The 13,306-nt window shown below is 42.2% G+C and overlaps 1 protein-coding gene across 1 annotated transcript in view; it reads right to left on the reverse strand.

The window, feature by feature from the left end:
• The window catches only part of LOC137518620 (guanine nucleotide-binding protein G(q) subunit alpha), a 169,227-nt gene that overhangs the window by 7,753 nt on the left and 148,168 nt on the right, over positions 1-13,306 (reverse strand). The window contains exons 4-6 of the mRNA XM_068236718.1: positions 12,109-12,237; positions 6,249-6,378; positions 901-1,054 (exon numbers count right to left, since the gene is read on the reverse strand). Of these exons, the coding sequence (XP_068092819.1) occupies positions 901-1,054; positions 6,249-6,378; positions 12,109-12,237 (413 nt within the window). The remainder of the gene's footprint in view (positions 1-900; positions 1,055-6,248; positions 6,379-12,108; positions 12,238-13,306) is intronic.

Here is a 13,306-nt window from a genome sequence, read left to right on the forward strand (position 1 = left end):
TAGTGTGTGAATAGTACAAATAATATAGATCATACTATACTATGAAAACGACATGCCTCAGTGGTTAATTAGCAGTGAAAAAAAACCACAGTATACCACAACCCAGATAGGCAATTCACACCAATATGGTGGTGCAGATATGTCCCATAGGGAGAAAGAATATATATTATTAACCCTGTGTGGTGATTGGTAGCATGCAACTAGTACACTTTACTTACAGGTCTATGACAATCTGTTTCTCTGTGTGGGATTTCATAATCCTATGTGGTGACTGGTAATGTGTATTTAGCACACTATATTCATATGGCACTATGTGGGTGAGTTTTGCTTGTTTTATATGTAGCACGGTACTAAGGAAGACTTGGTCTTTTATATGTGGGGGTGGAATATCTATTTGTATATACCTACGCCTGTAGTTTAATATTCGCACACTTTTCTACAGATTGCGGCCATACAGATATTTTGTTCCACAGCTGGTAAGATGACTTACATTATGCTCTTATGGCCCCTTAACCCTGACATGCGCATAGATCTATTATATGTATGACTTATTTGGTGTATATTGTATGTTTTTATACAGATGTTTGTATACGGTGTGCCTCTGAGGAAGCGGATTTTGGCCGTGAAACATGTCAGGCAGTCTTATGATGTGAATTGGAACTCTGATTGTAGCTGTAATTCCTGTCCGCAATCCCTGAAAACGTTGTGATTGAAGAATAAACAGAGAACTGTTCCTATAAAAGCCAGTTTGTTTTCTGTGTGTTGGATCAGCTATGGTAATTGTCAATCTTCTAAAGCTTTAGTTGTACCATGTAGGATCTGCTAAATAAAAAAAACCTGTGCAAAGGCAGATGAATTCTTTATAATTGTGTCTTCCAGAACTGCAAAACAATATCTTACCATCATATTCCGGGAAGTAATCAACTAGATGAGAGTACATAATCTTCTCCTCTAGGAGATCTTTCTTGTTTAGAAACAGAATGACTGAAGAATTCTGAAACCAGGGATATGTGATAATCGTCCTAAATAGTGCTTTGCTCTCTTCCATCCGGTTCTAAATGAACAGAAAAATAAAGCGTCAGACAGTGGATAATAGGGGTATTTGCTCTGTTTGTGAACATAATATAAGAAACAGAAATTTGTATTTTAAGCACAATTACATTGAGGAATTTTTCACACATATGAAAAAAAGTCAGATGAACCCTTTAAATATTTATCAGTACAAACTAGTTGCCAATCAGCACCAACACTGGAAAATACAGACTACACCTGAAGTCAAAAATGGAAAAAAAATAAAACACTCAAAATCACACACCATACAAAAAGGTCATGATTAATGAGGTTCACCTTTCCATAGCTTCTGTATAAAAAAGTCCTGTACAAGTACATGATCTTTTAACGAGGAACTCCAGTGAAAATGTAATAAAAAAGTGCTTTTTTACAATAATTATATACAAATGATTTAGTCAGTGTTTGACTTTTGTAAAATCTTTCCTCTCCCTGATTTACATTTATAACATGGTGACTTTTTTTTTTTTTTTTTTTTTTACTGCTGGCAGGTGATGTCACTAGAAGGAGATGCTGCTGTTAGGGGCTGACATCACACTGTGAGAGAGTTTTCACCACAAAATCAGCCATGCAGAGCCCCCTGATGATCCGTTTGAGAAAAGGAATAGATTTCTCATGGGAAAGGGGGTATCACCTACTGATTGGGATGAAGTTCAATTCTTGGTAGTTTCACTTTAAATGGCCTAGGCTGAGAAAAGTGGAAGTACTTCACAGCAGAATTCTATTAAAGCCAAGTGATCACAGATTTACAACAAGGAACTCGTTTGACGTATGTCTTTTTTCAACCCCAATAACTATGTAACATACTACTAGGAGGCTGTGATTGCAGACCTTCAGAATATGCCTGGGGAAGCACACCTACTTTGCTTAGCAGATCCGATGGCAAGTATTTCCCGCCCAGCATTGTTCCAACCAAAACTCATAAAAGGTAAACCTTTTTAAAGAACTGCAATTTTACTCATGCAGTGGGGCAATATGGCCAAATATAGCAACTTTCTGTTTTAACTTCTAGTTTACATTAACAAACTGCTGAGTGTTTTAACTGTTCAGTCTGAATCTTGTCATTCTTTATTAGTAGCTATGCTTCCTTTGCGATAGTCACTTGTGGATTATCTGCATTAGCCAACATTAGCTGATACCACAGCACACATGATTTCAATGTAACAACAAGTGGTAGCCCTTGCTGAGCTACTTATTGCTGTTATTCTGTTGTACGTTTGATACAGTACCCCATATTATTAGGGTTTACCATCAGTTTTCGGTATCAAAATCTAGAATTATGGGCAGTCTGGTTCATAGTTTTCCACAGGCAAGACTGCTTATGCCCAACACCCTGCCACAAGTGAGGAGCATTAAGAATTGAAAACTGCCTTTTTTGTACCAAAGACATCCAATGTTAACTAAGAAATGCTTGTATTTTGTGTAAATATTTTATCATCATCTCATACTTTCCCCAATTTTACAACTGGTATCATCCATTAGTATTAGCCATCTTTTGTTAATATTTTAATGCAAGTGTGCCTTGGCCCTTTGAATAGGAATTATTTATCGTAGTAAAGTGTTCGCACAATTCACATCGTTGTATTAGTGGAGGATGTGAAAATATTAAGTGCAGCTTTTGATTAGAATGTAAATGAAGCCAGGCTAGATTAGCCATTCCAAAATTTGAAAGCTAAAGTTAAAAGGCAACATGTAAAGCAGAGGTGGCCACACATTTTCGGCTTGTGAGCTACTTTAAAAAATTAGCAAGTCAATATGATCTACCTATGTACAATTTTAGGAGCATACTTGTATATACAGGATGGAAAATGTAGTGGGGTCGGGATCTACCATGAAGTCCTTTGCGATCTACCTAATGGGTAAAAGGTTAACAAACACTAAGTGACCCCTGATAAATGAAAAGAAAGTGAATGACTCATGAAAGGACTACTACCATAGTACAAAAAGAGTATCATACCTCACTCTTCCTCTGTTCAGACCTCAGCCTGAAAGAGAGAGTTGTGCTCCCACAAACCTTCCTGATGATCTGACACCCATGCCATTTAATTCCTCAAGACCACAGGACACTCTGACACAAGGCAGATTGAGAGGCTGTGGTGAGCCGAGAGTGAGGTCAGACCATCACATTACCATTATGTGCAGTAACTAGAATATACAGCTGTGGGCTTTCAAAAAACCCATATAAAACTAAACTGCAGTAAGAAGAATAACGACTATAAGACGCAACTAGGTTTAGTGGACAAAAACCGGGGGGAATACTAAACCAGGGGTGTCCATGGTGCAGGGGTGTCATATGGTCCCTACCCTTACATGAAAACATAAGATGTTCACCTTCCACCATCTTCACCCCTGACACTAAATCAATTTCTTTATAAACTCCACTTGTCCTCTCCTTCGTATCTACTGTATAGCAAGCGGTAGCCAAAGGCTTAAATCTCACCTAACCCTCCATGTTAATAATGCCTGCCCCCCTCCATACTAGTAATCTGTGCCCCCCGTTTATGTTAATGAGGCCTCCCCGTCCATGCTAGTAATCTGTGCCCCCCGTTTATGTTAATGAGGCCTCCCTGTCCATGCTAGTAATCTGTGCCCCCCGTTTATGTTAATGAGGCCTCCCCGTCCATGCTAGTAATCTGTGCACCCCGTTTATGTTAATGAGGCCTCCCTGTCCATGCTAGTAATCTGTGCCCCCCGTTTATGTTAATGAGGCCTCCCTGCCCGTGCTAGTAATCTGTGCACCCCGTTTATGTTAATGAGGCCTCCCTGCCCGTGCTAGTAATCTGTGCCCCCTGTTTATGTTAATGAGGCCCCCGGTCCATGCTAGTAATCTGTGCCCTCTGTTTATGTTGAGGCCTCCCCGTCCGTGCTAGTAATCCATGCCCCCTTTATGTTAGTGCCACCCGCCCCTTGCTAGCAATCATTGCCCCGCTCTGCGCTAGCAATCCATGCCAGTCCATCCTGCTTGTCTCCGTGTGGCAACTGCAGTTAAAACCACAGCGGTAGCTCTCACCCATCCATCCAAGGCGCTCAGTGTCTTCTGCCCCATGACTTTTTCTGGGTTGTGTGGTCGCTTCCGCCCTCTTACTGCATGATGCCAAGCAGTAAGAGGGCGGAAGCGACCACACAAGTTGGAAGAAGTCACGCGGCCGAAGACATGGAGCACCCTGAATGGATGGGTGAGGACTACCGATTCAGTTTTAACTGCAGTTGCCGTGCGTCGTCAAGTAGGATGGACGGGCACGGATTGCTAGCACAGAATAGGGGCATAGATTGCTAGCGCGGGCGGCAGTAACATAAAGGGGCATGAATTGCTAACACGGATGGGGGGCATCACTAACAAGGACCCCAGTGTAGCATTCGAACTTTAAGACGCATCTTTAAGAGTCATGTGCCACAGGGATGCAGCGATTCTACTAGGGCAATCATGCTGAGGAGGATTATATAATTATATAAGAAAAGCAGGTAAAAAAAAAAAAAAAAAAAAAAAAAAAGACATTCACTCTTAATTGCTTCTGAAAAATGACACTCAGTTAAGAATATGTCATGTTGCAAGGAGTCTTCTCAGCTTGCTTGGGGTCATGAATGATTCTAGGCAGTGATAAACTGCTACACATGAATGTAGATAGTTATAGATTTGTGACAAAGAGAACGGAAATGGCCGTTATATTTTGGTCTACAGACTGTAGTCCAGCAAGTTTATACAGCTGCTCTATCATCATCAGACCAGTCCTGTTTCAGGCAACACGTGTCAGGTGTGGGGATACAGAGCAGAACAGACTTTCTGCATTTTCCACCAACCAAAGCTTTATACTGCACCTGTGGGCACCACAATAGTTGGGTAAAGGGAAATGACTAATGAAATGTATTTCAGTCGATTATCTTGTCAGAAAAAAAGATTTTTCTTGCGCAATGAACATTTCTCTCATCCAAAAACATGATCCATGAGGAAGGAATCTTTTGGCTGAACATCAGGTTAGCGTTGTGTATCTACAGAACTGTATCCAAGTGGTTAATGCAAAAAAATCCTTTTGTTGCTGCATCAACAAGTTTAATGGATATAACAATCTTGGTGTCACATTTATTTAAGGATGTTAATGTGAGTTATTAGGCTGGAATTTTATACATGTGGCTTTTAGTAGATTATGCCCTAACATTGGAGCATCTCTTGCATGGGAATGGATGTTGTATTAACCACTTCAGCCTACAGAGTCGAAAATCATATGCATCCGAGCAACGTTCACCTCCCATTCATTCGCCAATAACTTTATTGCTACTTATCACAATTAAGTGATCTATATCTTGTTTTTTCCGCCACTAATTAATCTTTCTTTGGGTAGTACATTTTGCTAAGAATAATTTTTTTCTAAATCCATTTTAACAGGAAGATTAAGAAAGATGAAAAAAATTCATTATTTCTCAGTTTTTGGCCATTATAGTTTGAAATTAATATACACTACCGTAATTAAAACTCATGTATTTTATTTGCCCATCTGTCCCGGTTATTACACCGTTTAAATGATGTCCCTATCACAATTTATGGCGCCGATATTTTATTTACAAATAAAGGAGCATTTTTTCAATTTGCGTCCATCACTACTTATAAGCTTATAATTTAAAATATTATAATAACATACTCTCTTGACATGCATATTTAAAAAGTTCAGACCCTTGGGTAACTTTTTTTTTATTGTATTTTTTTTCTTAATAAAAAATGTATGTGGGTAATTTTTGGTGTGGGAGGGAAACAGCTAATTTTAAATATAAAATACAATTCTTTATTGAAAAATGTATGTGGGTGCAGTTTACTATTTGGCCACAAGATGGCCACAGTCAAAGTCCTGAAGAAAGCGTCGTTTTTTCTGCGGGGAAGTTAGATCGGTGAATGGGAATTATATACCCATTCACTGATCAGGGGGCTAGCGGCGGGAGCGCGTGTGGGAGCACGCCCGATCGCGCACACCATGCAGAGGCAGCAGCAGAGCCTATCCGAACGAGTAAGTTCGTCCAGATAGTCCAAACTGGTTAAAGATGGTGTACATGGAATTATACACAGACTTGAGGAAATAAAGGACACGGTTAGCTGACCGCTCTGTATTCACTTTGGGAAATAACAAGGAACAAAAACACAAGCTCCTAAAAACACAGGATCAAGTAAGGAGAGAAGACTTAAATGCACTTGCCTCATTGTCAGATTCCACAAGAACCTGATCATATTCACTAAGTGCTACAAGGAACATTATGGAAGTGACGTTTTCAAAGCAGTGTATCCATTTCCTCCTCTCTGACCTCTGCCCCCCTACATCGACCATTCTGTAACAGAGGGAAAAAAGTTGATTAGTGACAGCAACAGATATTCAGGCGTAGCTATCTTTTATAAATATGCATACAAATGTACAAGTATGACAACTATATAGGTACACAGCAGTATTGAGTGAAGACTTTATCAACAATACAGATCTCTGCTCATACACAAGAGAACAGTCACTGCCACCGATTTTACCCACCACCCTATGAGCAAAGATTTGCATATTAAGCAAACTCAATGCAAGGCCCAGAAAGAAAACCGAAAACACAGTGACCTCAAAAACAGTATTATCGACTCCAGAGGGAATCAAGTAAAAAACACAATTCTGTACACTGATCTATCAAAGGAACTTTTCAGATAATCAAGGCAGTTTTGCCAAACAGGTAAAAAAAAAAAAAGATCTCCGATGAAGGACGGACGTCCGACAGGCGTTCGATAGACACAGAGTTGGGCCTCGCTGTGTGTACAGCATCACTTCCAGGGTAAGCATGCATTGGATAGCTGCAGCTATTTAGACTTGGATACTGTCAGTCAGGCTGTGATGCACATTTATTGCATTATGCCATTTCTTTTTGTTGCAGCTCATGGCTATATTACTGTGTGTATTTCACATTAGGAGGGATTGTCCCCCCCAACCCTGTGTTATTTACTATGTTTTCATACTAGTTATATTGGCTGCACTTTGCAGGTCTCGACTCTGTGGTTTTTTTTTTTTTATTGTTTTTATTTGCTCATTCCTTAATAAAGTTTATGGTTATTTATGGAGCTGGATGTTTGCTGGTCTTGATTTTGGTATGTCGTGGACGTCTGTATATATTTTCTAATCGTGGGCATTATGTCGCAAAGTGGAAAGTCTATGGGCCATACTGCAAATTACAGCTCTCTGCGATTTTCAATGTACGTTTTAAAAATGGCACAGCATGTTAGTTCCTTCTGCTTACAATGCTTTCCTATGGAGTCACAAAATGTATCTGCAGAAAACGACAATTTCAAAAACACAGACAATGCAGAAACCGCATAGCAGAGAACACATGATTTTCTGCACAAACAATTGTGCTCCCAGCCCAAGACTAACAACTAAACAAGAAAAAAGTTGGAAAGGCCCTAGCCAAACAAACAACCTAAAAGCACAAAATGTTGTGGCAAGCTCAACAAAAGTTAATGCCGATCCAGAAAATGCAATGCAGCTCTGCATGAAAAGGTGTTCTTTTATGTCCATTCCCACTGCATGTGCTGTAGAGCAGTTTAGTCAAATACAGAGGCAATAGGAAATGCATCCAACACATTGGCACTAATTCACGCAAGTGCAATATCACACAACATGACAGACACAAGTTCAGTCTGCTTGCTGTATTTCCCTGCATATAAAAATGTGTGGAAGAACACATTGCTGAAAGAGGGGTGGTATGATTATGCAAAATCCAAACCCCCAGCTATTGACTTTTCATCAGGGCTGGTTTATGTGGGCACTCACATCTGTCTAAGTAATAGCCGAGCACTGGCTATGGAGACCTTTGCACTGTGCTAGAGAAAAAGGGGAGTTTAGATTAATTGGCTAGGATTAGGACTAGGTAGGGGATTTCTTTAGGGAATTTAATATTATTGGACGAGAGGTTAGGTTTTTAGAAAGGGGTTAATGTTGGGGAGATGTGGTTGAAAAGGTTAATGTTGAGTACAACATTAGGTAGGTATTGGAAAAAAGGATTTTCTTAAAGCTATTAGTGAGGAGAAACTCCACAGCCATTGCCAAAATGATTATGCACATCCGAATTCAGCTTTGGTACCTTAATGAGTGTTGGCAAAAATCAGACACACCCACACCTAAGGCTCCCACCGACTAAACTATATTTTGAAAAAGAAAAAAAAATGCTTCTGATATTCTATCCACCAGGTGTCACACTTTTGCTGATGAAGGCTTTCTTTCTTCTGAATGAAAGTCTCTGCACCACAAGTAAGGACCTATTCACAACTTGAAATCTGCAATACAGTAGCGCTTGGCATTTTACCACAATTAGCGCAGTAAAAAAAATCACTGGACATTCTCGTGATTCCAGACGATCGCGATCAGCGCTTGTTTCAGCACTGTACCGCGATCGCTTGAGAATCGCGGCAAAGTGCTGCAGGTAAGGGCCAGGTCACATTGGGCGTTTTACCGCGATCGAAAACAGCCAAAATATCATGATTTGCGATTGTGATTCCCGTTCTATAGAATCACAGCGCAATCGCCCCGAAGACGCTGCATGCAGCGTGTTTGCATTTGATCAAAATTGCAAACGCCGCAGTGTGAATGTATCCATAGGGATACATTAGTAGCAGCGCTTTGCTGATCGCCGGCAATCAAAAGCGCTGAAAAAGCACCAAGTGTGAACCAGCCCTAACATTTTTAAATTGCCTTTAATTGCGAAATGCCCATGATCGGTGGCAGTGTTTTTTTTTCTACTGCAGGTGAAGATTGTAAAAGCGGAACTGTGCAAGATCACCAAAAAGTCTGAAACAAGGAACTTGCTTGAGGCAAAGGGCCCGACGAGGCCACTTTGAGCTTGATAACACTGGAGATCACACTGTAAGTAATTCTAAAAACCTGGCCTGGAGTCATTAAAAAAAAAAAAAAAAGTCTGATATAAGTAGGGGTTGCAGACTATAAAGCTTTGTACAAAGGGTAGAGAATAAGTAATTGGGCCATTTGGTCGTATGCAACACCCACAGTGGCAAGTTTCCTTTATTAATAAATTCTGAAAAGCATGTATTTATAAAAAAAGAAAAAGGCTCTTGCTAGGTGTGTGCACTTGACTACAATATAATAGAGTATTCCCTAAACCTTCAGAAAACATCACTACTTCTATTGTTGTATATGCAAGATTTATTAAATACCGTCCAAGCTTGTAGTACTGTATCACTTGTTTTCTAGCTAAATGTAATTTTGCCTCACCCCAATGGGCGTGAACGTGGCAGCTCCCCTAGGACCACTTATTGCCAATTGGCGTTAAGTCCTGGGGGCGGAGATTGCAGGGGATCGCGTGCACCAATGCGTGTGCATCCCCGCTTGAATGATGGAGTTCCGCTCTGTCATCAGTCTCCCAGTGCCGATCGACGCTAGGAGACTGTTAGATGGTGAAATTGCCGTCTATTTACCTTGTACAGCTCTGCAATCTACAGCAGAGCTGTACTGGGGACAGCCGTGTCACTCAGCTGTCCCCTACAGAGGCTCAGGAGCGATCCGCTCTCATAGGCTGAAGCCTATGACAGCCGATCGCTGTCATTGGCTGGTGGGGGTAAGTAGTCAGGGCGGAAAATTAAATACATTTAAAAAATGCAAATTTAATAAAAAAACAAAACAAAGACAAACAAAAATTAACACAGGAGCAGCGAGCAGAGCCCACCCACAGAAAGCTCTGTTGGTGGGTAGAAAAGGGGGGGGGGGGAGGAGGATCACTTGTGTGCCAAGATGTATGGCCCTGCAGCGAGCCCTTAAAGCTGCAGTGGCCTGAATTGTAAAAAAAATAGCCTGGTCACTAGGGCTGGGTGTAAGCCTACGGTCCTCAAATGGTTAAAACAGAAGGCATGTTGTCTAATACAGTAGTCTTGGTTATCCGGAACTCAATTAACCAGAAGTCTCAACCGACCAGCACAAATTGCCAGCAGTACTCACAGTGGTGAAGGCCAATTTCTTAGGCTGTTAGTGGGCTTTGCTGTGTCTAAAGACTGGATTCCACGTCTCCCCCAAGGTTAATATACTTTCAATTACTGTATTTTAACGTTTAATACAAAGTTCATGGTACCGTGTTTCCCCAAAAATAATAATTAGGGGGGGATGCGCTTATGAGGAGCAGGACGAGCAAGACCCTAGTGCACGCTGTGTCTAGGGCTTATTTTGGGATGATGCCTTATATTTCGAGTGTACTCGAAATATGGGCTAGGGCTTACTTTCAGAGGATGTCTTAAATTCGGGGAAAAACGGTATGTTTATAAAGTGTGGTATGCCTACTGTATTGGCTACGCCTATTTTTAACACTGAGTCTCAAGCAACCAGAAAAAGCACTTATTAATCATCAGACGATCCCAGTCAGTGCTGGTTAATCAAGACTATACTGTACCGAGCACAGGCAGGGATTGCCTGATGCCACATAAGCGTTCTTGCCGGTTGCTTGAGCAACCAACCGAAAATAGCACTAACTTTCCCCCCATGCTGCAGAAGCAACTTCCAAATCCTCTAAGTGCCCTTTTCTACACTTCCTGTAGGACCCAGTGGCTTTCCTGCGTACTCTGTGTATGGAAGCCGCTGGGAGCTGCAGAAGTGTAAAAGACGGCGCCTGGAGGATCGGTAAGTTGTTTCTGCTACGCAAACCTCTGCAATTTGATAAAGTACTGCCCACCCCAGGCATGCTGGTTAGTTGAGACTTCCAGATGTCGGAGTTCTGGATAACAGGGGCTAAATACGTTTCAATGTTATGGTTATAACCTCAATCCATTGTGTTTAGTTTTCCAATCAGGGGTTGAAAATTAAAGCAAAATAAAGGGAACTCCCCTACCTATTTATGAGAAAGTGTTAAAGTAAATTGAAATAAAATTTTATTTAAATCATCTTTATAAATAAAAAAAATCCTTCATATGTAGTCACCTCTTTGTATGTATACTTCTACCGCCTCTTCAAAAGTGACTCGTTACCCAGAGATGGATTAACCACCCTGGCGTTCTATTAAGATCGCCAGGGCGGCTGCGGGAGGGTTTTTTTTAAATAAAAAAAAAACTATTTCATGCAGCCAACTGAAAGTTGGCTGCATGAAAGCCCACTAGAGGGCGCTCCGGAGGCGTTCTTCCGATCGCCTCCGGCGCCCAGAATAAACAAGGAAGGCCGCAATGAGCCTGACGTCAGCCGCCTCCGATCCAGCCCTTAGCGCTGGCCGGAACTTTTTGTTCCGGCTACGCTGGGCTCAGGCGGCTGGGGGGACCCTCTTTCGCCGCTGCTCGCGGCGGATCGCCGCAGAGCGGCGGCGATCGGGCAGCACACGCGGCTGGCAAAGTGCCGGCTGCGTGTGCTGCTCTTTATTTGATGAAAATCGGCCCAGCAGGGCCTGAGCGGCAGCCTCCGGCGGTGATGGACGAGCTGAGCTCATCCATACCGCCTGGCTAGTTAAGTAGTAATGTGGCCCTAGGCAAGATAGTAGATCTGGGACCCCCTTGTAGTCTTTTTGGAAAGCTGATGTGGAGAGAGGTCAGAGAAGGTGGCTGGTGGGCCCCTTGACACTAACTAGGCCCCAGGTACCTGCCTAGTCCGATTGGTGGATAATCCTGCTCTGTCTTTACCCAATTACCTGGAAGGCGTCCGCTAACTATTAACAAGGTCTCCCAGATCCCACTGTAAGCCCTCTTCAGGACTTACAGCCACATGTGGGGGTGTTATTCTTACCTACCCAAGCATGAGGCAGGCATGAGCCCCTTGCTTTAATAATAAGGGGCACTGCAAAGGGAGTAAGGAGATCTGCTTTTCTGTTGAAGCAGACTGGTGCTGTACAGGCAGGGGAGCACCACGCTGCTTTGCTCAGTCATTCTGAAGCAGAGATTGAAGAGGCGCATGTGTGTTGTGAAGTTTAAAACTAAATATTGACTCTCTGTGGAAAGTTTGCATGAAATGGATGTACCCGCATGGATAACCGTTGGTGTTCTAGGAGAAGCAAGTAGAGCTACATTCACAACAAATATTTTAAAAAGTAGGAGTCTGTTCTATTGCTCTTTACCTGAAGATGACACTTTGTAAATCGAATGGATATTCAATGATTCCCGTTGTGGGGACCCTGACTCGGAGCACATCTTGCTGGGTAGGTAGGTAGCCGTTACCTGCTATACGGTCCACGTCATTAAGATAGCTGTTGAATCACACAAAGAAAACAAATTGTTATATTGAGCTACAAATGCTTCAGAAAGCTTTACAAAATGAACAAAATACTTGCCAGCAACATTTACCATAACAAATTCTATACAAATCATGTAGGATCCATGTAAGGAGCCACCAAACCACAGCCCACAGTTCTGCCCTTCTTTCTCTCCTGCCAGCCTGGCCACTGCTAAGCATCCTTCTCCAGCTGCTTCTACCTCTCTCATTATTAAAATATTAAACCTATATTTAGCAGCTTTTAAACACAAAATAAAACTGTGGGATTCTAAGAAAATATATATTTAAGGGGAGGAGGGTAAAAACAACTAATCAGTTTATTTTCAGTTCTTGAGTTTGGGTTTGCATTACTAACAGAAATCAGAGTGAAAAGTGAGCATAAACATTGTACATAAGCAAAGTGATGGACAAAATACCTCTTCCATACAAGAAATGCCACTGTACAGCTTGAGCAACGAAGTGCCAGGCTTCCGGGCCATGCGGTGGACAGGAGGCACAGAGGAACTGAGTGGCCTAAAGAGGGCTTTAGGAAGCCCCAGGTAAGTATGGTACCTGAGAGGTCTTTCATCTCAGGAACACTTTAAATTAGCTTGATGACCCCTGCAAGTCTCTTCTTTTCAACTTCTGGTAGAGTGCAAGACCAACCAGTTGATGTGCAGGGCCAGTTTAAACACCACAAGGAACACGGGGCAAAGGTAAATCTAATGCTGGGAATACACGGGTCGATCCGGCGGCCGATTAGCCGCCGGATCGACCCCAGCCGCGTCCCAGCTCGTCCGTGCCGGCGCTTCCTTATCAGCGCTCGATTCCCTGCCATTGTCCGCCGGCGGGGATCGAGCAGGCGGGAGTCGAGCAGCTTGATCGAGCCAGCTGAATATTATCAGCTGGCCGGATCAGCTGGTCGATACACGGTACAGAAACGTACCGTGTATCCCCAGCATGAGGGGTCAAGGCAGATTTTCATACAAAACTGTGTTGATTTGACATTGAATGACTCTGCATGAAAGATCAGCAGGATAACAGGTAATTAATATTGTTTAACA

This window comes from Hyperolius riggenbachi, chromosome 1 (assembly GCF_040937935.1).
Source record: "Hyperolius riggenbachi isolate aHypRig1 chromosome 1, aHypRig1.pri, whole genome shotgun sequence".
Classification (NCBI taxonomy): domain Eukaryota; kingdom Metazoa; phylum Chordata; class Amphibia; order Anura; family Hyperoliidae; genus Hyperolius; species Hyperolius riggenbachi.